The 25,317-nt window shown below is 45.8% G+C and overlaps 1 protein-coding gene across 4 annotated transcripts; it reads left to right on the forward strand.

The window, feature by feature from the left end:
* The first annotated feature begins 1,361 nt into the window (after positions 1 to 1,361).
* On the forward strand, positions 1,362 to 24,775 carry gtdc1 (glycosyltransferase-like domain containing 1). Of its 4 annotated transcripts, XR_005697812.1 has the most exons (12): positions 1,362 to 1,479; positions 7,452 to 7,663; positions 12,582 to 12,749; positions 13,867 to 14,040; positions 18,439 to 18,549; positions 18,621 to 18,692; positions 21,546 to 21,655; positions 22,098 to 22,242; positions 22,692 to 22,752; positions 24,025 to 24,095; positions 24,180 to 24,271; positions 24,347 to 24,775. XR_005697812.1 is itself a non-coding variant. In XM_040045340.1 (11 exons), the coding sequence occupies exons 1-11, from the start codon at positions 1,429 to 1,431 to the stop codon at positions 24,419 to 24,421; spliced, it is 1,281 nt and encodes a 426-aa protein (XP_039901274.1). In that variant the 5' UTR covers positions 1,363 to 1,428; the 3' UTR covers positions 24,422 to 24,775. The 4 variants fall into 4 exon arrangements, 3 of the variants coding, with proteins under 3 accessions (XP_039901276.1, XP_039901274.1, XP_039901277.1); XM_040045340.1 differs by lacking the exon at positions 22,692 to 22,752 and having other exon boundaries at positions 1,363 to 1,479; XM_040045343.1 differs by lacking the exons at positions 1,362 to 1,479; positions 22,692 to 22,752 and adding an exon at positions 1,516 to 1,934.
* The last annotated feature ends 542 nt before the right edge of the window (positions 24,776 to 25,317 follow it).

Genomic DNA, 25,317 nt, shown 5'->3' on the forward strand with positions numbered 1-25,317 from the left:
GCTTCAGGTGTGTGACGGGGTACGTCCATACTGGGTCCTGTAAGCGTGCCACACGGACGATAAAGTTGGACTTTGACGTGGTTTTAAATCAGTGTTGGTGCAGTGATCTCTGCTCTGAACCATTCGTCAGAGCGCAGCAAAGCCTTCAAACCACCTGAAACCAGCCCAACGTCACACCTGTCTCACAGGGTTTATTAATAAAGATTTATGCAATTTAACAAAACAGCCAGACAGCAGTCAGCTGACCCGTCATTGCCCTTTGATCACTGGTTAATGACTGTTAGTGAAGCAGAGTGACTCATGCAGGTGAGAACAGGTGTGTCTGGTGAGTGTGAGCTGCAGAGTTTTACCTGCGTAAACACAGTGCAAAGGTTTCCTTTACTGAAGCATGAAGTACATGTATTCATGAGACACGCAGATGTGTGATGAAGATGGTCAGAGAACATCAAGTGACCCACGGACATGCAGCATCATGTGACTGCAGTTTAACAGTTTTATAAAACAGAGAAACAGACTGTATGCAAACATGTAGGCGTGACACTCACAGAGGTCAAATGAGCCATCGTTCCATTTTTCAGCCACACCATCAGGGTCAAAGGTTAACCAGGTGACCTGCTGCCTGCTTCTTAAAGCTGCTGATTATCAAAAATGTAGCCACATCTGTCCCTAGGACAACAGGTGTGAGTGTCCTCTGTAACTTGTGTGAAAATTTGGGCGTGAACAGAAGCTGTTGTCCAGGTAAGATAGCACCTGGTCACACATGCTGGTGTGTTCAGGTGAGTCTCAGGCAGGGGTGTAGTTTCCAGGGGGGTTATGACCCCCCCAATAATCAGACCCAACCAATATAACCCCCCCAATAAAATTATGAATTATCTTGCATAAATAGGCTGTTGATTTTCTTTACTCGTTTCAGGAATTCCCAGCAAAATAGTTGCATGTTTAATCATCTGGGAATTTACCCAGATTTATTTATTTATATTGACAGAGATCTTGACCCCCCCAAATGTTCAGCACAAAGTTACCCGATGGCTCAAGTTTATTCACATAAAAATTAAACTTGGATTAAATTACTGTAAATCCCCGCCTGCTGCTAACTATACTAATGCAGTATTACTGCGGTAGTAGCAGTACTGCTGATACTTTACTGCGTACTAAAACCACAGGCTGGTGTCTCTGAGTGTGTAATACTCTTTAAACTGCAGTTTTTAACCTCTGACTTTAAAATTTTAGCCCTGCGACAGACTGGCGACTGGCGACCTGTCCAGGGTGTACCCCGCCTCTCGCCCCATGACAGCTGGGATAGGCTCCAGCACCCCCGTGACCCTGAAAAGGATAAGCGGAAGCGAATGGATGGACTTTAATTTACATTTAACTATTTTTTCCACTCAGAAGAAAAGGCGGGAAGAGCTGCTCGGCTAAACCGACGTGATGACGTCAGACCGTGCGTATTCTGCTGTGATCCGGGAGATGCTGTCAGAGGTGAGTGTCCCGCTGTCGGTGAACTGGCCGTTCGTATGAGGGTCCTCGGTGGAAGCAGACCGACTGGTGCTCCGGTCCTCCTGCCGGCTGCCAGTGGCGGGGAGTGGGGGGGGAGGAGCGGACTTTGCACCGGGGAAGGAGAGCTACCTGATAGCGGCTAGCTGTTAGCCGCTATCAGCTAACTGAGTCCTGGTGATACGCTTTTAGAGCTAACGATGCTAACGGAGCTGAACACGTTGCAGGACGGAGAAGCCTAGAAACAGTGCTACTCCAGGACGTAGACAGAGCCCTGACTCGGTGCGTGGGAGAGTGTTTGGGTCATTGCACTCACCACCAACAAACACCGTACCTGCGCTCAGACGCACACTGAGGTACAGGCGATGGATACCTGTGCAGGTGTTTGCTCTGAGAAACCAGTCTGTGGATGAATCAGCTGATGGGTGCACTAGTGACAGGTGACAGGTGAAGGCTCTGGGGTGTCTCAGGTGTGTTTTCATTTTCAGTAAGAAACGTGTACCTGCTGGCGTTACTCAGGTACAGCTCCTCCACCTGTGAGGTCCAGGTGTTCTTATTTCCACCCCATCAGTGTCCAGCATCATGTTCAGGTCATCCCATCTCAGATCACAGTGGGTTTTTACTTCCCAGCTCCACAGTAAACTTCCTGTCAAAGCCAGTTTTTACTCCCCACTGTTGTCAAGTGCCTGCTCACAGGGGCCTGACAGCATTATTGTGGGGTCTGTACCTCACAGTAGAAAGCACTGTGAGGCAACTGATGTTGGGATTTAGTGCAACATAAATACATCAGAGTTGAATAAAAAACGTTGAACGGCAAAACAAGCAGTGACAGACTGGGAATGGTTTACGGATGAATTAAACAATACTGCAAAATAACCACATAGAATAATATTTGATTCTAAACATCGAAACATTAAACAGGAACACTGAGACAGATCAGAGAACTGGAGTGAGCCGTTACATTCATTCCACTCATTCATTAGTTTCGGTGAATTTCCACAGTGGGTTTGATGTTTCACTCTGGTTTTTATTGGTTTCACTGCTGGTTTTGGTGTTTTTAATGATTATTGTAAGGAGGGCATGTGTCAGAGGCAGATTTATGAAAAGACTTAAAGACGCCCACAGTGTCGCTAAACGCGACCATCACCACTCTGTAGTTTTAGTTTAGTGTTGGTGAGAGTGAGGCAGGCTCTGTGGAGATCCTCTGTACATCAGTTAGTGCAGAGTCACTGTGGGCTGAGCAGGAAAACCCCACAGTGACATTTACAGTGCAGATGGGGGCGGGTGCAGTGCTACTGGGACTGTCATCACATTATTGTCCTCCAACAGGCCTCAGCATGGCACACGCAAAGTATAAAGACACGAGGGGTGGCTCAAGACTTTGGCACAGTACTGTCCATGCTGAGGGTTTAATAATGAGAGGAGAAAAAAACCAAACGTGATTGGTTCATGTCTCAGTCCGATATGACCCAGGGGTCGTGACCTTTGCTATCAGACGCGATCCGAGTTGCTCTGCAGGGCCGAGGAGGAGCACGCTCAGGCGTGCAGCAGGTGGTGAGGTCGGAGCTCAGCACAGGTCACCTCTGTGGGTTTGGACTGCTGGCTGAGGGTGGAGGCGGAGGGGCAGGTTTAGAGCAAAAGTGATGCTTCGCCTCCGTGTTCATGGTCGTGGAGATTATCGACTCATCAGGGAGCTGCTGGAGAAGAAGCTCCACAGATTAGCCAGTGAGTGTGCGGTTTCGCAGTCAGACACGCCCCTCGCCGTGATGCCAGTGCTCGTCTTGAAACCTCGTAGCAGGGCTCCTGAAAGCTTTGGGCGATGGGCATCTGTGGTTGTAGATGGAGCTCTGTCCGTCATGGCAGGGTGGAGGCTGGCCTGCCTCATCCTGACCGGTCCGGCCGCTGCATGCTGAGGCTGTCGGGGCTCCGCCCACACCGTGGTTCTGCGGCATGCTGTTTCCAGCCTGACTCAGGCTGCGGGGGGATTCCCTATGGGGAACGCCGCTCGCATTAACCCTTTGTTTCAAGTGAGTCGGCAGCTTCCAGGCGCAGTGGGAGGAAAGGTGTTTAGGTGAGATGAGTGTGAGCTGGAATCCCCCGCTGGCTCCACGGTGGAACCATCCAGCTCACGTCTACTGACACGCTTCCTGCCTCGCCGTCCGGCGCTCTGGCCTCATCTATGTGCCCCTCAAACCCGGCTTCATCGAGCACTGATCGATAATCAGTCTGATCGACCGGTCCCCGTGTGAGGATGTGAATTTCCTCTCTGATCTTTATTAAATCTCACCACTGCACCACAGACCTGATTCTACTTCCTGTTTTCATTAATAGCAGTCTGTGTGTGTGTGTGTCAGCCTTGGGGTTGAAATGTCTCTAAGAACATTCATTTATTTTCACATCACTGATGGAATCATTTATTTACTGATTGAAAATCAGGTAATGTGATCAGACACAAACATGAAAACAGTCCAATTTCTTTGAACCTGCTTTTACTGTGAAAGGTGACGAGAGGTCGAGTAAAGTAAACGAGGGTCGCTGACAGTTTCGAGGTTCGTGCACACATAACTGAAAAGTAGAAATAAACTTTATTTAAAACAATTGAAACAACGCCATCCCTTCATTCATGATTCAGTCATTTTTTATTGTCTGTTTGTGCAGATTCATTTGATCAAAAACAAACTGTTAAATAATCTGGTGTAGGGCTGGGCCATATCATACCGTTCACGGTAATACCGGTGTAATTTTGGGCAACGATAGAAAAATGAAATATCGCGATAGAATATGGGTAAAACGCGCATGCGCAGTGCCTTTGTTTTCGTACGCACACGTCGGAAAAAGCATGGCGGCGAAAGCGGATCGTTGAATGAAACAGATGAAGCAGAACTGGTTTGTAAAAATGCTGCAGCTTCAGTGGTGTGGAACTGGTTTAGCTTTGTCTGTCAGACACACAACAAAGCACTATTTTTGGTAGCGCATGCTAGCGGGCCGTCGTTATTACCGTGTTTTTTGGAAAGTATGGCGCACTTAAAATCAATCCTTTGATTTTTCTGAAAAGCGACAGAGCCCCTTATAATCCCGTGTGCCTTATGTATGAATTCTGGTTGTGTTTACTGACCTGGAAACGATTTTATGTGCACGGCGCTCGAAAATCTGTCAAATGTTGTAGTACGACTTTGCTAAGCTATGAAGCCGCACCGCTTGATGGATTGTCGGAGCATTACGGCTGTCGTAGGCGGAGCCCCGCGGAGTGATACGTACTGTGCTTCAACATAATGTTACCGTATTGTGTGTGTATAACCCCTTTTAAGTGTTGTGGATATTATACATGGTTATGCTGAGGATATGTCGGCCAGTTTACACTGGAAATGCCTTTTGGTTAAACTGTCAGCGAGGAATTTGCACTGTTAAATTTTTATATAACTTTAATTCACATAAAACAGCTGCTTGTTTAAGTGCAAATGCATTGATGAGTTTTTTGCACTAATAAAGTTGTGGAGTTGTAAAGTATTTTGTCTCGTGTCAGTTATATCGTTATCGCAAATTTTCAAATGTATATTGTGATAAATATTTTTGGTCATATCGCCCTGCTCTAATCTGGTGTTTCCAACCTCTGGCTCAGGGCCTGGTGAGGGCCCAGAGCTCAGTGTGAGAGGTCAGCACAGCAAGACAAAAGCAACGTCTTTGTTTTTGTAAATAACATTGTTATTAATGATGATCAGGAATCTGAAGGTTTGTGGGGAGGGGGTGGTCAAACATGTGGTCCCAGGGCCTGAAGAGGTCGGTGCTCCTGATCAGCAGCTCGGAGACGATGACAGGAAGCTGTGGAAAGTTCAGAGAAGAGGTTTAAGCTCGTGTGACGTAAACATGGAAACACTGATGACATCAGGCTGATTGTTTGATTTCTGAATGAACAGATGTTTGACAGGAAGCGGCGCTTCGGGTAGAGCGCTCTCGGTTTCTGGGTTCCTGCTGTGTGTGTGGGCCCGGCTGCTCTGAAGGTCGCGGTGTCCTCCGACTGTATTAGACAGGAAGTTGCTTTCAGAATAACGGCCGACATTGTGCTCAGATTTGTCTGCATTAAATCGGCTCATTGGTGGCGCTGATTGCCGCGCCATGCCCGGTGATATGGACTGATTGAGCGTGTGCGGGCGCGCTGAGTGCTTTGTGGGCAGCTAAATGGAGGCGGACTGGAAATCATGGGCAGGGGATTCAGCGGAAGCCGCTGCTGCGTAAACTCCATAATGGATCCATCAGCACGCATTGTGCTGAGGGATGAGCTGCGAGCGCACACAACACAACGACAGCAACAACAATGCAGCGGCAGCTAATCGCCCCGCAGCGCCCCGCCATCTCCTCCATATCTGCTCCGGCGCAGCAGCCCGTGCGATCGGTTCAGCTCGCGTGTCAGCAGATTGGTACAAAACTTCTGCTCTGTCCAAGTGATGAGCAGGAAAACTCCATCAGCTCCACCAGCCTGCACGCACGCTCACAAAGCCATCGCACTCCTGTATCGCTGTGATCAATATGATCGATGGACCATCAATGGGCCTGACGCACCGACCTCACACTGCAGTGCTGCGTCACAACACGCATGGCAGTAATAATCACAGTGATAATAAACATCAGTGTTATTGATCATAATGATCATGTTGGTATGAGTCATTCATGGTTTGTAAACAGTGATACACTGTGTGTGTGTGTGTGTGTGTGTGTGTGTGTGTGTGTTGGTGTGTGTGTGTGAGATTGGAGTCCCGGGTGACGTCACACACCTGAGCATCATCACACACAAACGCTGACAAGCAGCTTTCAGTCACAACAGAAATACACTCTAACAACTGTCCAGCTGCTTTAATACACCTGAGCAACAGGTAATCAGGGTCTTGGGGGCAGAGTAGGGCTGCACGATTAATCGTTAGAAAATCGCGATCTCGATTCATACTTATGTGCGATCTCATTTCCAAATGACAACGATTTAAAAAAAAAAAAAAAAAAAAAAAGACGACGATTGTACCGCATTTTGATCCGGGACGTACTCTGCATGAAAACAAGCGCTCACTCTTCCTGCTCAACAAATGACAAGGGCGGAGCCTTATACCACATGATACAGAAGCTGTGCCATGTGATGCTAAAATTAGCAGGGAAAAAACAACGGAGAGCACGTCAGGGATGACGAGAAAGTGACAGGAGAAAATCCGTCCCGGTCAACCACCCAAACATCAATAACGGGAACCTCATACAGCGCTTCCCTATACCCGTCGAACTCCCGCAGGCACAAAGAAATTACGGAGGCTATCACTTATCACCTGACCACAGATATGGCTCCCATCAACACTGTGCAAAACGAGGGATTTAGGAGAATGATCAACACCCTAGACAAACGCTACACAGTGCCGTCCCGCAACTATTTTTCTATTGTTGCACTACCTGCTCTATACACGCAGCGTCGAGCAACAGTGGAGACGGAATTTCAAGCAGTACAACATTTTGCGGCAACAACAAAACGTGAGACATTTGTTGTTTTTATGTTTATTTATTGTTTTTATGTTCAGTCTCAACTGTTACGAAGTTGATGTGCAGTTAATAAGTGCAATAAATATTTATACTGGAAAAGAAAATCGTGAGAGAATTGTGATCTCAATTCTAAGCCAAAAAATCGTGATTCTCATTTTATGCAAAATCGTGCAGCCCTAGGGCAGAGCCTATTCCAGCTCCACTGTTTAAGCTTTTCCACTTTCCCCTCTGACAGTTCAAACCCTCCTGATTTCCTGCTGTGACAGCCCAGTGCACATGTGTCCTTATATGGAGCGTGTGGGCGTGGCTGCACACAGATGCTGAGCGTGCACCTGTCGCTTTACACCGAATCTGATTCACTGACGCTCAGGTGTTTCATGACTCTAAGGGTGTATAAAGAGTATATGACTCCATCTGTGAGTAACAGCTCTCATCTGCCCTTACAGGAGACCCCGCCTCCCGCACAGGAGACCCCGCCTCCCCGCATCCTGCTGGTGGAGGCGTTTTATGGCGGCTCGCACAAACAGCTTATGGACCTGTTGAAGGAAAACATCGCGGGCTGCTCCGTCTTCACGCTACCTGCCAAAAAATGGCACTGGAGGGCAAGAACAGCGGCGCTCTACTTCAGCCAGACCATCCCCGCCTGCCCGTCATACAGGTGAGACCCAGACAGGTAACGCAATCCACACTTTAACCCTCACTGTGGGGTGGCTGTGGTTTAAACCTGCATGTAACTAATAAACTGTCCCCACCTGAACTCCTCGCCTCGTTAACTCTGAGCGCAACTGTCCATTAACCACTGACATCACCAAATGAGAGTCAACACACAGACAACACAGACATTTAGAGGGAGGTCTCAGAGGCCTCGCTGCTGCATGAGCAAAGACTTACCTGGTGACGGCCATGAGGATGAGCCTGAGGATCAGAGAAGAAGCTGCACTGCATCAGCTGTGGATGTGGAGGAGGGAGGCTCGAAGAACTCCATCAGTACATGTAATGACTCAGATTAGGAATTAATCAGCAGCTGTGGTCCCTGCAGGGTAAAAACGGGTAAAACTAGAAAGTGCATTTTCTGAAGAAACTGCAGTGTGAATGCTGAAATCTCAATATATGCACTGAAATTAATTAATTGCTGAATTTCAAGTTAAAAATTTTGAATGAGATGAAAAATACAGAAATTTTCACCTGAAAACCAAAGTTCAGAACTTTTGAAAGCTGATGTTCACACAGCAGAAGTTGGAAAATAGCTGAAAATGTTTAAATGTAAATTAGAAAAACTTAAGTAATGGGAAAAGAAAATTTTAGAGTCAGAAAACATCTGAATGAATATTATGATATGAAGTTCATATTCTTTAACCCTTTAAGACCTACCATAGAACCAAGTCCGCCAGAGCTTATAGTATATTTTTTACATGCTGTGGAGCCATTTTTTGGAGCATTTCAAGTTGCTATACTTCAATACAACCATTATAGCCCAAATTTTAATAATATGTCTGCATTAAGTGCATAGTAATTACATAAATTGCAAAAAAGTGCAATAAACTACAAAAAAATTGAAAATCGTTTTTGATTTCTTAAAATATATATTTCTAGTTAGAGAAATTTAAGAGGCTTATCCCTCAAAACTGTAAATACAAAAAAGTTGCACAAACTAGTTTCCCACCAAAGGAAATTTATTTTGAGTGTCTTCATAGTTTTATTTTTGAGATACACCAATTTTCATATACTGCAGGAAAAACGAAAAAATATATTATAGTGCAAATTTGCATAATAACAGCATATGCATCAAAATAAAATATTTCCAGCAGTGCAATATGAGTCCTCAGCATCCCAGAAACGACACAGAAAGTCATAAAGTCAAACATAACTTTTAAAAACACAAGTATAGGCTCATAAGGCCACGATGGTAAAAAACTACATTTCCGCAAAATGACATAACTTCCGGTTTCGGGCAGGTCATGCAGTCATGTGATAGTTCACGCTGATGGACGTAGGAAGTGTTACGAACAGCTGATCGGATCGGCAAAGCGTGTTTCTGGAATATTATGTTTTTGTTGCTGCAAGTGCTTTTTATGCAGTTTTTGCAAAGCTATATGTGGAAGGAAACTGTGACCTAGAACAAGCTGATGGCATAAGATGTAAGTACAACTCCTCTGGTTTATGCAAAAAAAATTATTGCGCTAGCTTATGTGGTTGCAGTGCTACCGGGATTTAAAAATAGTTACGCAAAATGGAGCGTGTCCGCTCCGACCGGCTTTAAAGGGTTAAATCACAGAATGACTAAAATGTGATCCCTCCACTTGGATCCACACAGTTTAAAAAGTTTACATCTCTGAGCTTTGAAAGACACGCTATTGGAAAGAGAACAATGATGGCGACGTTGAGGGTAAAATGATGGCTTTAACACTGTGGACACAGCAGCAGTTGAAAGAGACGTGTTTAAGATGAATCTTGGCAGAGTGAGAGAGAGCTCGTTAAGCAGGTGTGAGCCTGGTTGCTATAGTGACTGCACCCAATGGCTCCATACACACGCACACAGACATGCGCCTCACTTCTGCTGCTTAAAATAAACAGAAAAGTCAGCCCGAAACAAATTGTTCCCAAATAAAAAGTACACGTCGTATTGACAAAATTCTTTCACCGTGAGCACCAGCAATGTCTAGTCTACTGAATTCTCAGTTTTCATGCCTGTGGAGTTTATTATATGGGCGTGATGACAGTGTAAAGACAGCCTGTACTTCTGATTTTCAAACGAACCTTCTGAGCCATTTTAACATTAGTCTATGGAAGAGTTGGAGGGAGGAGGCTGTGCATTGGTGACATTTATGACAGAACCATAACACCTATTACAATAATAAACACATTGGATGAAAGAGGACAGCGATGGCTACATTTTGAGGGTAAAATCATACCTGTAGAGCAAACGCTGTAGACACAGCAGCAGTTTTAAAGAGAAGATTTCAAGATTAATTTTTTCGCTTCTCTCACTCTAGCAGTTGAGCTGTCTCACTCTAGCACCAACATTCCGTCCCATACACACCCATTATAAACTCTGAAACGGGTGAAAGAAAAGCATGAAACTTTGTGTTGCTCTGAGGAGATTTGCCAAAATTCTGTAACTCCCACAACAATGATAGTGACATTTTCTGAAAGCCAACAAAAATACCTACGTTTTGATGTATAATTTGTGGGGGTTGAGGGAAAATTGAGCAAGTAGCAAGTTGTTCGGACATGAAGAGAAGATTGAAAAAGGACAAGTGGCCCACTCAAAGCCAACTGCATAGCAACCATAACAACAAAACTTAAAGAGGGATAAGATGAAAACGGTAACAGACATGAAAAAGCTGAATCATACATGAATAGCCCAATAATTTGTGAACATTTTAAAGTGTGAATGGAGTTTCTACGTGAAAGTATGAGGAAGTAGTTAAGTTTCAAAAACGAGCAAGTTTTAGCAGAATTGCGGAAATTTCCCATTCATTTTGATGGGACAAAAAATTGCACAAAAAGCTTAATATTTTAAGTATAATAGCTATAACTACCAAAAGTCATAGCACCCATCTCCAGAAATAGCAGAATAGTTTAAAGTTTGAACGGTGAAAATAGCACAAAAATTGTGGGAGTAGTTAACGTACAGAAGCAACTAGAATTAGAAAAATTTGCATTTCCTGTGAAAATGCTGTGTGGATGCCTTAACGCTGAAGATGTCTGCTGAAAAAAGCTGAAAAAGTTGAAATTTGAAAAAAACGTTGCCCTGAGCAGGATTCGAACCTGGCCCTTCTGGTCTCAAGGCGGCTACTCATTTCACTGAGCCAAACTCATTCTCACAAAGAAGAGTTGGAGAGACTGACAATTCTGCTGAAATGAGCAGAAGCGGCTGAGAATTGTGCTGATAAGAGGTGAAAAGGCTAAAAATTTTGCAGAAAATGGGTGAATCAGAAGAATTTCTGCTGAAAAGAGATAAAGAAGCAGAACATTGCACTGAAAAGAGATGAATCAGCCGAATTTCTGCTCAAAAGAGTTAAAAAAGTTTAACTGTTAACTGAAAGAAATGTTTCCATAAGCGGGATTTGAACCCGGGCCTCCCAGTATGAGAACGGATGCTCATCTCACTGGGCAAAAAAAAAACAGGTCAACCCGGCAAGGAAAATCAGTGAGGCCACTGATAATATGGCAGAAATGGGCAAAAAATATTGCAAAAAAATTCCATATCTCAAAAAGAATAAAGTTATGAGCACCAAAAGTCATAGCCCGCATTAGCAGAAATAGCAGAATCTTTTAAAGTTTGAATGGCGAAAATCGCCATAAAGATTTGAAGAACAATACTGTGAATGCTTTTCAAGCATTCACACTAACTACACCGAGGCTGGAAATGTAAGCTGCGTCAGAAAGAGCAGAGGACCGCAGACGGAACCCTGAGGAACCCTGCCTCGTGGAACCTCTTTAATGAGCATGCTCAGATTAAGTGTCATGTGATTTGTTCTGATAAAGTCCATGTGACCAACATCAGCACCTTTGTCCTCGTGCTGGTAGCAGCGAGCTACACATCCGCTCAGCAGGCCGTTCCAACAAACCAACCAGCATGCTTTGCAGTCTCACAAGGGCTAGTTTGAGCGTTTGTTTCTAACACCTTTAGCATCCTGTGGAGCTCGGGCTGGTCGGGCGCTCAGCTCAACATTTAGGTGAAGTCATCAGTGACTGCAGCAGCAAACAGAGCTTCGAGTTCCAATCCAACTTTATTTATAAAGCACTGTAAAACAGCCAGCACAGGACATAAGAACAGCAGATACAACGAAACAGCAAAAGAATAAGCTCTACATTAAAAAAAACAACATCCAGTCAACTGAAAGCCATCGTCTCTCAGGGTGAAGACATTTAAAAACAGAGGCCCGTCTAATCTGTGGAGGCAGATGGTTCCACAGCATTTCATACAGACGTGTCTACAGATGTCATCACATCCCAAACTCTCTGTCTGACGTGTCCACAGCGATTCACCGTAACCAGGCAGGGATCACAGCGACCTGAAACCGCCACTCTGACAAGCTGCTGATTCATATCTGATCACATCAGAGAGTGCAGATCAATACCACCGTTCTTACAGGGACAACGCTCTGACTCATCCTCGGAGCAAAGATTCACCATCTCACCACGCTGACCTTTGACCTCCTACTCCTTCAAAACACCGAGGTATGACGAGCCACCGGCCTCTGATCTCTCTGTGGGTTAGACGCTGTCACCAACTGTATGAGGACATGTCTGTGTGTGTGTGTCTCCCCCCCCCCCCCAGAGCATGAAAGAAGCAGGGACTTTTATTTTGAAAACCCACTCTGACATTACTCAGCAAAGCCACGAACCATCACTCAAGCATCCATGTGAGCCCTGAACGCTTACTGGCCATCTCCATCAGTGCAGCCCAGGAGAAGGAGCTCCTCCTCCGGCCTTACACCATCACCTGCTCGAAGCAGGAAGCAGGCGTCGGCTCTGCAGTTCACTGAGGAATTCTCAGTGTTCTGAGATGATCAGCTGAGCTGCTGACACACTGTCTGCACCTCCTTCATCGTCTCCTCTCTCTGCAGGCTCCTCTTCAGCAGCTCCGTCCTCAGCCTGTGTGAGCTGGCGGCTCTCAGACCGGATCTGGCCCGGCTCAAGAAGGTTCTGTACTTCCACGAGAACCAGCTGCTTTATCCGGTCCGCCGACACCAGGACAGGGACTTCCAGTACGGCTACAACCAGGTGCTCTCATGGTGAGTGTGTTTGTACGGGTGGGGGAGTCCATGTCGTGCTGCGTTTGTAGAGCCTAACCAGGAGGTACTGCTGGGTCCAGGGTGTGGGCTGTGACACCATTAGGCTGTGAGGGTGATGCACGCAGACAGCAGCAGAAACCATGTGCTCCGGTAACTACCGTCATTGGAGCGAGTCAGCTGGTCTGGAGCTGGCGGTGTGCCACAGAAAGCTGCCGATCAGCTTCCTGTCAGCTGTCTGAGTAATGGCTACTCTGATGTTCGTACTGCCAGCATCCAGCCCGTAAACTGATTATTGATTATTAGCTGATTGATGCGCTGTGTTCTAGTTTGCCTTGGTAAGGCAGTGTGTGATTGGTTAATGAGCTGCTGGGATGCGATTGGTTAATTGCGGGGGCTGTAGTGTTCATTAATCAGCGGCGGGACAGTAACGAGCGGCAGAAAACTGATTGTTGTTGATCTGCGGGCAGCTCGTCAATAAGCCGAGCCGCTCCGTCTCCTCTAACGTGGTTACAGTGCCATCAAATAACACAGCTGGGATCGTTAGCAGATGTCTGATTGGCCCGCGCCCAGCGGTGTCCGCACGCCTCCCCGCAAAGCCTCAGTCCAAACTAATGTATCTGATCTGGATCACTGCATGGAGGCGTGTCTTCATGTTCACCTGAAGCTTAAACGTGACCTATGTAAACCTGCAGACAGCGGGTCCTTACGCTCCTGCCCAGGTTCTCCTCAGAGTTGGTCTGAACTTCAGGACGTAAACACAGGTGTACCTGTTCCAGGACGAAGCTCTGACCTCAGGTCAAAGTTCACGTTACACAGGTGTGTATAGGTCAAAAGCTCCAGGTGCAGACATGGCTACACACTATAAGTGAATAATTTATATGTGAGGGCAGCCAATCAGAGTTTAGTTGTCTTAAAGTGGGAGGAGCTACAGCAGCTTGTTTCAGACAGGTGACCTGAATCTCAGGTAAACTGCAGAGCGCGGCCTTCAGTGATGGAGCTTCATGTCCTCTGTCTCACCTGTGTGTGTGTGTGTGTGTGTGTGTGTGTGTGTGTGTGTGTGTGTGTGTGTGTGTGTGTGTGTGTGTGTGCGTGCGTGCGTGCGTGCGTGCGACACCAGCCTGGTGGCAGATGTCGTGGTCTTCAACTCCCGCTTCAACATGGACTCCTTCCTGTCATCCATCCCCTCCTTCATGAACAAGATCCCAGACCATCGCCCCAAAGACTTGGACTGCCTCATCAGGCCCAAGTGTGTGGTCCTGAACTTCCCGCTCCAGTTTCCTGATGTCAGCAGGTCAGTACACGGCAAACCTGCAGTCCCCTAACTCCGGATTGTTCTGTAAATAGTTTGAATAACTTTGCTGTTTACAAATCGTGTGCATAGGTTACTAAAATCTATAATTTCTATTTACATTTCAAGTTATGCAAATGATTCGTTAAACATGTTTGTGTTTGTTACAGTATCCTTTTTCTACTCAGATTTGATGTTTTTGCCTGATTTGTAGATGAGCTGTGTTGATACAGTCAGTAAATTAAGACCTGAGCTTGTGGTGAAAAGACTGACAACAAACAAGGCGAGGAAACCGTTTTTAAAGGTGAAATTTAGAGGTCATAAACAGCCAATTATACTCCAGAGAGTTAAAGTAATGCAGTACATTACTTAGTTACTCCAGGATACAGATGTTTGATATACTACTGGTTACTTTACTTCCATGATCTGAAACACTGTCACTAATCAGCCTGTCGTGATGAGGACGTCTGCTCTGCAGTGTCTCATGTGTCTCATGCTCCGCCCTCACACTGTGAGGAAGTGATGACACGGCCGCCATCCTCCATGTCCTCCTCCGCCATGCTCAACACAGGAAACAGGAGTGTTAACGCTTAGACTGAGGAGGAAGCAGAGAGCTCCATGAAATCTTCATTTCACTGTAATGACCTATAACATTTAAACTCTGCTTACATAAAATAAACAGATGACAATCATCATGTTCTCGGTCATCTCGCTCCGAGAATGTGTGAGAGCGGAGAAACAGTACAGCTGCCTCTGAGCACACCTGAGCACAGCTCCCCTCTGAGACCAATCACAGCTCTGCTTTAGCTCGTTAGCTGGCAGGTGTTCCTCGTTCTTTCCTATGGCACAAGAAGGATGCCGCTGCTTGTTGGAGCGCGTGCAGTGTGGTGTTTGTGGTCTCCATCCATCAGGCGGCTCTGACAGGTGGACTCGTGTAATTGGATAGTGATTGACTTGCGGCGGTGCATAGACGGAGCATCCATCACGGCGAGGAGGATCAATAAGCGCATCACGTGAGCAGCAGGTGTCCTCCTGCCCGCAGTGTTTGCTCTTCTAAGCTTTGTCTGCTTTCATGGTGGCCGTCACCTCCTGCAGGTCAAACTCACTGAGTGGAGAACGACAACAGACCAACGAAGGTCTCTGACGCGTCCTCCTCCTCCTCCTGCAGCCTCGGCCTCTGCCTGCACCCACTGAAGCTGTCCAAAAAGTCGATACTCTGATATTAATCAATACTAAAGTCATATAGAATTAAGACATCACGATTAGGGCTGGGCCATATCATACCGTTCACGGTAATACCGGTGTAATTTTGGGCCACGATAGGAAAATGAAATATGGCGATAGAATATGGGTAAAACGCGCATGCGCAGTGCCTTTGTTTACATACGCACATGGCGGCGACGCAGAACGAGAAGAGCGAAAGCAGATCGTTGAATGAAACGGATGAAGCAGAACTGGTTTGTAAAAATGCTGCAGCTTCACTGGTGTGGAACTGGTTTAGCTTTCGTCCGTCAGATACACAACAAAGCACTATTTTTGGTAGCGCATGCTAGCGGGCCGTCGTTATTACCGTGTTTGGAAAATACGGCGCACTTAAAACCAATCCTTTGATTTTTCTGAAAGTCGACAGAGCCCCTTATAATCCCGTGTGCCTTATGTATGAACTCTGGTTGTGTTTACTGACCTGGAAACGATTTTATGTGCACGGCGCTCGAAAATCTGTCAAATGTTTCAGTGCGACTTTGCTAAGCTACGAAGCTGCACCGCTCGATGGATTGTGGGAGCATTACAGCTATCGTAGGCGGAGCCTTGCGGAGTGATACATGCTGTGCTTCAACATAATATTACCGTATTGTGTGTGTATAACCTCTTTTTAAGGTTTGTGGATATTATACATGGTTATGCTGAGGATGTGTCGGCCAGTTTCCACTGGAAATGCCTTTTGGTTAAACTGTCAGCGAGGAATTTGCACTGTTAAATTTTTATATAACTTTAATGCACATAAGAAACAGCTGCTTGTTTAAGTGCAAATGCATTGATGAGTTTTTTGCACTAATAAAGTTGTGGAGTTGTAAAGTATTTTGTCTCGTGTCAATTATATCGTCAGTTATGTCGTTATCGCAAATTTTCAAATGTATATCGTGATAAATATTTTTGGTCATATCGCCCTGCTCTAATCACAATATCAATAACAACAGTGTCGTCTTTGCCTCCTCCATCTCTCTCTCTCTCACACACACACACACACACACACACACACACACACACACACACACACACACACACACACTCTTCAGTGGAGCAGGTCACCTTTAATCACTCACAGTCACTGTGCGCTGATGATGTGACGGTTCTCAGGTCGGTGAAGGAACAGATAATCTGTGTTGGTGTAAATGTGTGCGTTTAGAGTAGGGTTAGAGTATTGTCACTGATTTCAGTTTGGACGCAGTCAGAAATATTATAATTCTCATCATTTATCAGCACATCCATATTTTATATCTATGTATAAATCAAAGCTGACACTGTGAGACTTCAGAGGTGTGAGCATCACAGCAGAGGCCTTTGTGTCAAAGTATTAGTCCTTTATTTATCCAGGTAAAAAATCTCATTGAGATTAAAAATCTCATTTTCAAGAGAGACCTGGCATCATGGCAACAAAGTAACTGAGGATAAAACAGAAAAACACGAAGGACATGTTCCTGGTCTGACTTTTTTTATAGCAGATAACCTTAAAATAAAACCATGAATCGACATGTAAACATTACCTGATGCTGCTGAAGTGCAGCAGATATAAGTCACGGAGGTTTGATTAGACACAGCTGAGAGTTTGTAATCTGAGAAAAAGTTTCTTCAGTTTGAACAGCAGAAATGAGGCTTTATTGTTGGAGGCCGACAGCAGTGAACACAACAGCAGACTGGTGCGTAATGAGCAATGAAGAAAACAGAGATTTGTGATGGGAAATTGTTCTCTGAGTGCACTGAGAGAGAGAGCTGTGCAGGAAGTGTGATTTATCGTGGTGGAAGGAAAAACAGCAAAGTCAGGGAATTCATGACGATGTTTATCAAATGTGAAGCGTAGTTTGGATCTTCTTTTGCTGCTGGTTCAGTGGATTTTGTTTGGAGAGTCGCGACACCTGTAGCATCAGAATCAGAAGCTGTCGGCTTTCAGCCCCGACGGCGTGTCTGTGCGAGAAAGCCGACAGCTCACAGATTCTGATGCGTCGGGTCCGCGCTTTGTGTTTACGTCTTTGTGCCGAATCCGTGTACCTGCTCTCATTTGCTGTTTTAGCTGTTTGGTCGTTGTTGAAATAGTTTTGTGAGCTTCAAACTGAGATTCTGGACTTGCTGATAAAATTAATTTATATTTAAAAATTAAGGATTTAATGAATCAATAACTCTTTTTTTTTTTTTTTCCAAGCTAAAATTGATTTTAATCGGAAAATCTATTTTTTTTTAAACCCACCCCTATTACAGAGATCCAAACACTGCGATACATCGGGGATCACTGACAGCAGCTGTTGTGTTCATGATGATCACGCAGTAAAAGGACCACAGTCTCTGAGTCTTTGAGCTCCGGTGTAGAAAACCTGCACGCAGCCATGCACTGTGACAGAGCAGAATCTGAGGATCAGCTGTCAGTGTGACTGCAGAGTCAGGCAGGAAGTGTCAGACTGGGATGAAGTCGGTGTGCGTTTGGCGCTCTGGGCTGGGATGAAGTCGGTGTGCGTTTGGCGCTGTGATTATTGGTAATAAAGTAAATGCGCCGCAGTGATTTTTGACCTTCATTCCTTCGTGTTTAATCAGACTCAGAGGTGAGGTCATCGTCCTGATCACTGCACATTTATCAATAACATAATTACACCCCCCCCCCCGGCGTGGACACGCTCATGTTTTTATTGTCTCCAGTCAAACATCTAATTTATAAAATGGATTATTGAATCAAGTTTTCCCAGAAGCCTTAGAGGCAGAAACTCTACTGAGAGGCCGTCCAGCTCTGTGGGGAGGAGGAAACGACCTCCAGACACCCCCCTCCCCCTCTCCCTCCCGCCCCCCCCCTCCCCCCTGTGTTCCCACGTAAACTTTCCTGGAGCCTCTGCAGGATCTCAGAACAGTAACAGAGCAGCATGCTCAGAGGAAGTGATGTCACCTTTGACAGTCCCCACTATGGGTCACTGTTTTCTAAATCTTAGGGGAGGGGCTTCCAGCTCTAAATGTGTCTGATTGGTTGATGACTCACAGCGGCTGCGGCTCATCAGGGGAGAAGACCGTTGTTGATGTGACAGCAGGACCCGTTAGCTCCTGATGCTAACGGGTCTGAAGTTTCTATCTCTGTGGTGGACATGTACCTGCTCTGAGTGCGCTGCAGTCTCCACTCATTTCCTGTTTTTCTTTCTTTTTCAGGTTCTTGCCTAAACACAAACTCCTGCAGCGGCCTACTGAGCAGTCTCGTGTTGATGATATGTTGCAGGGCGAGCAGCAGCAGAGCAGAGCTCACGACGAAGATACGCCACGGTACAAATCCATCTCTGGTAAAACTCAAAGACTCAAAGAGTTTTGTCTCACATCAGTTTGTGACCCGACAGGTGTGAGCAGCCTGCGGAGGGGGGCGTGGCCAGCCAGGTGAAGCCTTTGCACATCGTGTGGCCTCACAGGTGGTGAGTTCAGTCTGAAGCCTTTACTTTGAAAATTCTTTTGAAAACTCTTTTAAACCAAGGCAGCAAAACAAAATAAAACACATTTCAGAATAAAAGATTTTACTATTTTTACTTTGAAAATGAAACCAGAATGAGACTTTTATATCAGCTGTAAAATAATCTCATGGAACATCAGACCTGAGCTAAACTGCCACAATAAACCTAAGAAAACAAACCTCGAATAAAGCTGTCATTTTAATTCAATGCACTTTTATTTCTACAGCGCCAAATGAAAACAACTGTCGCCTCAAGGTGCTTTATATTGTAAAGTCATTGTGATCATATGACCCCCTATGAGCAAGTACTTTGGAGACAGTGGGAAGGTAAAACTCCCTTTTAACAGGAAGAAACCTCTGGCAAATGGCAGGGATAGCTCAGTAGGTAAAGTGGTTGCCCCATGATCGGAAGGTCGGGGGTTTCGACTCCACTGAACGGCTACCCTGAGGTACCCCTGAGCAAGGTACCGTCCCTACACACTGCTCCCCAGGCGCGGCACTGGTGGCTGCCCACTGCTTCACTGGCTGAATGGGTTAAATGCAGAGGAGTAATTTCCCTATGGGGACTAACACATACACATTATTACATATTATTATTATTATTATTATTATTATTATTATTATTATTATTATTATTATTATTATTATTATCCAGCAGAACCAGGCTCAGGGATGGGCGGGGCCATCTGCTGTGATTGGTTGGGGTGAGAGAAGGAAGACGGGATAAAGACATGCTGTGGAAGAGAGACAGAGATTAATAACAGGTATGATTCAATGCAGAGAGGTCTGTTAACACATAGTGAGTGACGAAGAAACACCCAGTGCATCATGGGAATCCCCGGCAGCCTACGATTATTGCAGCATAACTAAGGGAGGATCCAGGGTCACCTGGTCCAGCCCTAACTATATGCTTTAGCAAAAAGGAAAGTTTGAAGCCTAATCTTGAAAGTAGAGATAGTGTCTGTCTCCTGAATCCAAACTGGAAGCTGGTTCCACAGAAGAGGGGCCTGAAAACTGAAGGCTCTGCCTCCCATTCTACTTTTAAATACTCTAGGAACAACAAGTAGGCCTGCAGAGCGAGAGCGAAGTGCTCTAATAGGGTGATATGGTACTACAAGGTCATTAAGATAAGATGGGGCCTGATTATTTAAGACCTTGTATGTGAGGAGCAGGATTTTGAATTCTGGATTTAACAGGAAGCCAATGAAGGGAAGCCAAAACAGGAGAAATCTGCTCTCTCTTTCTAGTCCCTGTCATTTATTTTATTTTATTATGAAAAGTTCTGTTATACTGAAAGGAAAGCTTTTATTTTGAAAGTAAAAAACAGGTAATTTCACAGAATCTTCAGCTTTTATTTTGAAGCTTTGAGACAGTTTCCTGCTGTTTGTCAGGTTGAGTGAGTGAAATGTTAATGAAGACGTATAAAAAGTCAAAGTTTCACAGCGTGAGGCTGCAAGTTCACTTTCATTAAAACACAAATCCTCTATCATCATGAAGTAATCAGACTACAGTTACAGCAGGTGGAGGCTTGTAAGCATGACGTGTTGCAGTGTGAGGCTGATGGTGAGCGTCGGCGTGTGCACCTCACCTTGCGTTGTATCGGTGACAAAGCGGCGTGCTGTAAGCTGCTGTGGTGGCACAAACACAGATGGATTACGGCTGCGGCGACAAGGATTTCCTGTTAATCTCTGATTGAAGCTGCAGCTCATCAGGCTTTAATCTGAGCCTGGCCCCGATCCTCAGATTACAGCCTCTTACTGCTGAGGGGGGGCTTCCAGGTGAACACGGTGCTGGAGCTCGATGAATATTAATGAGCTCTTGGCCCTTCACTGAGCATGCACACAAAAAACTGAAAACAGACTGTCAGCAAATGGGGCTTTTATTTTGAAATTATGCTTTAAAGCAGCCTGCTAAATTCCTTTAACTAAAAGGTAAATGGTGATTTTATTTATATTTTATTATCTGATAAAATAATTGACTTTTCACTATTGTAACGTTCTCTAACTAAGGCCTTTTATTTTGAAAAACAAATCACCCTGCTTTCTATAACTGACTCTTACTGTGAAAGTCTTGACAGTATGAACTATCTAACTGAGCTTTTACTTTGTAAATCTGTCAGCAGTATTGAGTCTGTGTAGATTTTATTGTGAAATTTGAAGATTGCTGTGATTGATGGATCAGTTTCATGTGACAGGTGGCATGTTTCTGGTAGCTTATAGATGTATGGCATCATCAGTGTGAGACCTGATTGGTGACTGGAGCATTATTGGTAGGCGATCAGGATGATTGCGATCAGTTTTCGGGCTGATGGCAGACGCTGCAGCTTCCTGTGTGGATGAATTTGAGGGTTCTGGTGACTGAGAGGTTGATCCTGTTAATTACGCTCTCAGACCGAGAAGGCGGGGGTGGTAACTCTCGGTCCTCCCCGTCACGGCGATGCTCGGGGAGGAGGATTGGAGGCTCGCTGAAGGAGTGAAAAGTTTGCGGGAAATGAGGGAATTATCTGCGGCCGGCCGGAACGAGCTGCGAATGGAAGGAATAATCTGCTTGCTTGTCATCTGAGGAGATCATTGTTGCCGCTGCGGCTGCTGTTTGACCTTCACTGTGTAAGCAGAGGATCAGGTGGAGACGACCACCAACACCTGACGCCACACAGAAAGTCACCTACATGCAGGAAACAGGAAGCAAACAGCAGCTGGGCGTGTTCTTCTGTTGGCTTGTCCCAAGCACTGCTGACCTCTGACATCACAGCCACCTGACCACCTTCAGACTTCACATACATGTATTAAAGTGTGTGTGTGTGTGTGTGTGCGTGCAGGGAGCATGATAAAAACCCTGAGCTGTTCTTCAGCACTCTGCTCAGACTGAAGGAGCGAGGACTCGACTTCCACCTGTCCGTGCTCGGAGAGACCTTCACCGACGTGCCCGGTACACACACAAATACACGCACACACACACGTGGGAAGGAAAAACTCACTTTTAACCTCCAGCAGAACCAAGCTCGAGGAGTCCAGCAGCTCCTCCTCTCACTGGTTCTCAGGCGGCAGTTGAACCATCTTCTAAGGGTCAAAGGTCACTGCTGCCCCTGTGTTTCTAACGGATTGTATCATCAGCTGATGATGTGATTGTGTGTGTGTGTGTGTGTGTGTGTGAGATATTAAAGTTTTAGAGCAGCCTTTAAATCAGCTTCATGAGCACTGAATTTAATCCCATTAGGACGACTCTAATCGACTCTGATTGGCTAAGAGGGTCACAGTATTGATTGTGACACACACACACACACACACACACACACACACACACACACAACATCTGCAAGTTATTTCATTCTGTTTATGACCTTGTCCTCCTTCCTCTCCTCCTACTGCAGAGATCTTCTCCTCCTCCAGACTCCTCCTGGACTCCCACATCTTGAACTGGGGTTTCCTCCCCTCTAAGGAGGACTACCTGAGGGTTCTGTGTGAGGCTGATGTTGTTGTCTCCACTGCCAATCACGAGTTCTTCGGCGTCGCCATGTGAGTCACCTGTTTTACCTGCGCCAGGGTTGATCTCATGCGCCTTTATACAGATTTACTCTCTGGTGTTCTGCAGCAGGAAGTTCCTATAGACAGAATAAAACCATAGTTAAATTATAATGTGAGTGTGACCAAACAGCAGGATTTTAAAGTAAAGGTCTTAGTTTTAAAATACAGAAATAAATTTCACGTGACACCCCCCCCCCCCCCCCCACCCCCCCCACCCCACACACACACACACACACACATATTTCTGTTCTTCCACACAGTGTAAAAGCTGAGGCTTTTATTTTGTTGACATTTGCAGACACTTTTATGATGAAGCTCTTATTTTGGTGAACTGTGTCCTAATACTGTTGTTTTGACCAGCTGTATGATGAAGCTTTTATTTTGGCGGGCCGTGTCCTGTTGTTTTGATGGGCTGCATGATCAAGCTTTTATTTTGGCAGGCCGTGTCCTGGTGCTGTTATTTTGATGGGCTGTAGGCTGTATGAAGAAACTTTTATTTTGGTGGGCTGTATGAAGAAGCTTATAGTTATGCCCGACAATATTTTCATGGATCGGCCTTTAAGGTGTTGCGGATAAATACAACAAAATAAAACTAGTACCGGTACCGAAAAAAAGAAAATTTATTCATAACACACGTGAAAAGACCCAGGAAATCGAGTTAACGATAAAAACGATAACAAAATAACACAGAAAACCGATAAAAACTCTGAAAACTATACATTTCACACCTGAGCCTCAACTCTCACAGCCCGGTGTCAAACGACTCACGGACCGGTACCGGTCCGAGGCCCGGGGGTTGGGGACCGCTGCTGTACATTGTATGAAGGAAGCTTTTTTTTTTTTTTTTTTTTTTTGGCGGACCATGTCCTGCTGCTGTTATTTAGTGGTCATGTCTGAGTTTGTGTCCTTTAATAATTCAGCGTGAGCTGCTGCTGTTCGGGGTGCGTTTGATTCCACTGCAGGCGTCGCAGCGGTCGGTGCAGTCCTGATCTGAGAGTCTCTGCATCCCTCCCAGGCCTCAGAGTCTTCACTCAGGTGTCACATCAAGGACTCTTTGAAAGCGTCCAGAGTCCAGCAGAGTCCTGCAGGTGTGACTTCAGTCAGCCCGAATCAGCCAATCAGACAGTTCGGAGCATCCGTGTGATGTTCACCTGATTCATGTCAGCTCTATTGATCCCAGATGAGAGAAACGAGCACACACGAGGACTCTGCAGCACAGAGGAATCCAGCTAATGTTCAGACTGTTCACAGCAGTAATGATCGGTTTATTAGTGATCACATTATTGATCAATCGCTTCAGAGCAGCTGAACTCTCAGGCAGCAGCTCGCCTCTGCACTGATTGTTAATGATCAGGTTATTGATCAGTGAGTCACATCAAGGCAGTCACATGACCACATGGTCAAAAGTTCCTCTGCTAAAGAATCCTGCACTAATTACAGCAGAGAAGAAGAAGAGCGCCGTCCGAGGGGGCGATAGTGCACGCTAGTGTTAGCATGCTAATAGGCAGAGTGCTACTTAATCACTCAGACCTGCTGACTGAACAGGAAACTCAACAAAATAAATGCCTGCATGTAGATAGAAGGGGGGAAAGTACACGTTTATTTTAACAAAATAAAAGCCTCTGTAAGGTGATAACTGAGGGGAAGTCAGTTCTGTTTATTCCTGGTTTCTCATTGGTCAGGACTCTCAGGTAATGGTAGCTGGTACAGGTGTGCAGAATGCTCTGCTCTCTCATTGGCTCTCAGGTGAGTCACGTGTTGAATGTGTTGCAGGTTGGAGGCGGTGCACTGCGGCTGCTTCCCTCTGTGTCCGAAGGCGCTCGTTTACCCCGAGATATTTCCAGGTGAGCACACCTGTGTCTCTGCAGCTTCTTCTTCTGCTGTCCTTAAAGGAGCACACCTGAACTACTACTTGTTCTCTAATGCAGCACAGTACCTGTACTCCACACCTGAGCAGCTCTGTAAGCGGCTGCAGGGACTCTGCAGGAAGCCCGACGTTGTCCGTAGACATATCGTCAAGGTAACGGCATTTAACCGATTAACTGTGTCGTGCGGTGACGACCTCCTCCGTCAGCATGTGGTTCTGATTCTGCAGGTGGACACCTCGGCCTACTCCTGGGCCGCCCTGAAGCCGCGTTTCCAGGATTTGTTGTCAGCCCCGTGTCCCTGAACACACCGCTGCCGCCATCGCGTCTGACCTGCGGCGCCACTGAGCTCAGCATGAGAGCCAACTCTGAGCCCACGAGTCTGGACTCGTTCTGGTCTCCTCAGACTGGGTTCTTGGAGGAGTTCTGGGCTGGACCCACAAAGAGGCGAATTCTTCCTCCACAGGACTGATCAGACTGGACCAGGTCCTGGTCTTGATCCTGGTTTAACTCTGGGTCCTAGTCCTGATCCTGGACCTGGTCCAGGATTCTGAAGTTTGTTTGTGGTTCTGCTGAAGATGCTGTAAAACTTTTCTGATATGTTTTAAATGGACTCGTTTGTTATTGATAAACATGACATAAAATCAGAATTAACACGATCACACGTTGTGTTGTTATTCAGGTATGGAAGCCCATTTATGCCAAAACACTGAGACAAATAAGAAAAACAAACGTTTATTTATTTGAAGTCATTTCTGAACCGTCACGCAGCCTCTAGCAGAACCGCCGTTATTGATCCGATTGATCGGTGGCAGAGACGCTTCACTTTTAAATTCAGTAAAACCAAAAACCAGCCGCCGTACGTGAATGAGACGCTGTGCTCATGTGACACATGCTGTTTGAGAGCCGCGGAGGCCACTGCTTCCTGATTGGATGACACCATCATCACTGCCAAACATTGTCTTGTAAAAACTGTTCTGGTCATGCGATCAACACCCAAACCTGGCCCAGGTGTTGGTCCTGGAAATTCTTTGAGGGGCGGAGCGTCAAAGGTTTAAAGAAAATGAAAGTCGGGTTTATTCTGAACCGCAGAAAGAACCTGAACAGACCCCAGACGAGGCTCCCGCCCTGGAACAGGATGAGAAACAGCGTGAAAATACATCTTTGCTTTTAAAGCCTGAAACATGGCCGTGACGTCGAT

This window comes from Simochromis diagramma, unplaced genomic scaffold (assembly GCF_900408965.1).
Source record: "Simochromis diagramma unplaced genomic scaffold, fSimDia1.1 OVJJ01000055.1, whole genome shotgun sequence".
Classification (NCBI taxonomy): domain Eukaryota; kingdom Metazoa; phylum Chordata; class Actinopteri; order Cichliformes; family Cichlidae; genus Simochromis; species Simochromis diagramma.

Bases quoted from the DNA above. Each gene is read 5' to 3' on its own strand.
- gtdc1 (XM_040045340.1), top strand. From the start codon at position 1,429: ATGACGTCAGACCGTGCGTATTCTGCTGTGATCCGGGAGATGCTGTCA. The intron at 21,656-22,097 runs GTACACACACAA...CTCCTACTGCAG, and splicing joins GACCTTCACCGACGTGCCCG to AGATCTTCTCCTCCTCCAGA. The intron at 24,096-24,179 runs GTGAGCACACCT...TCTCTAATGCAG, and splicing joins TTACCCCGAGATATTTCCAG to CACAGTACCTGTACTCCACA.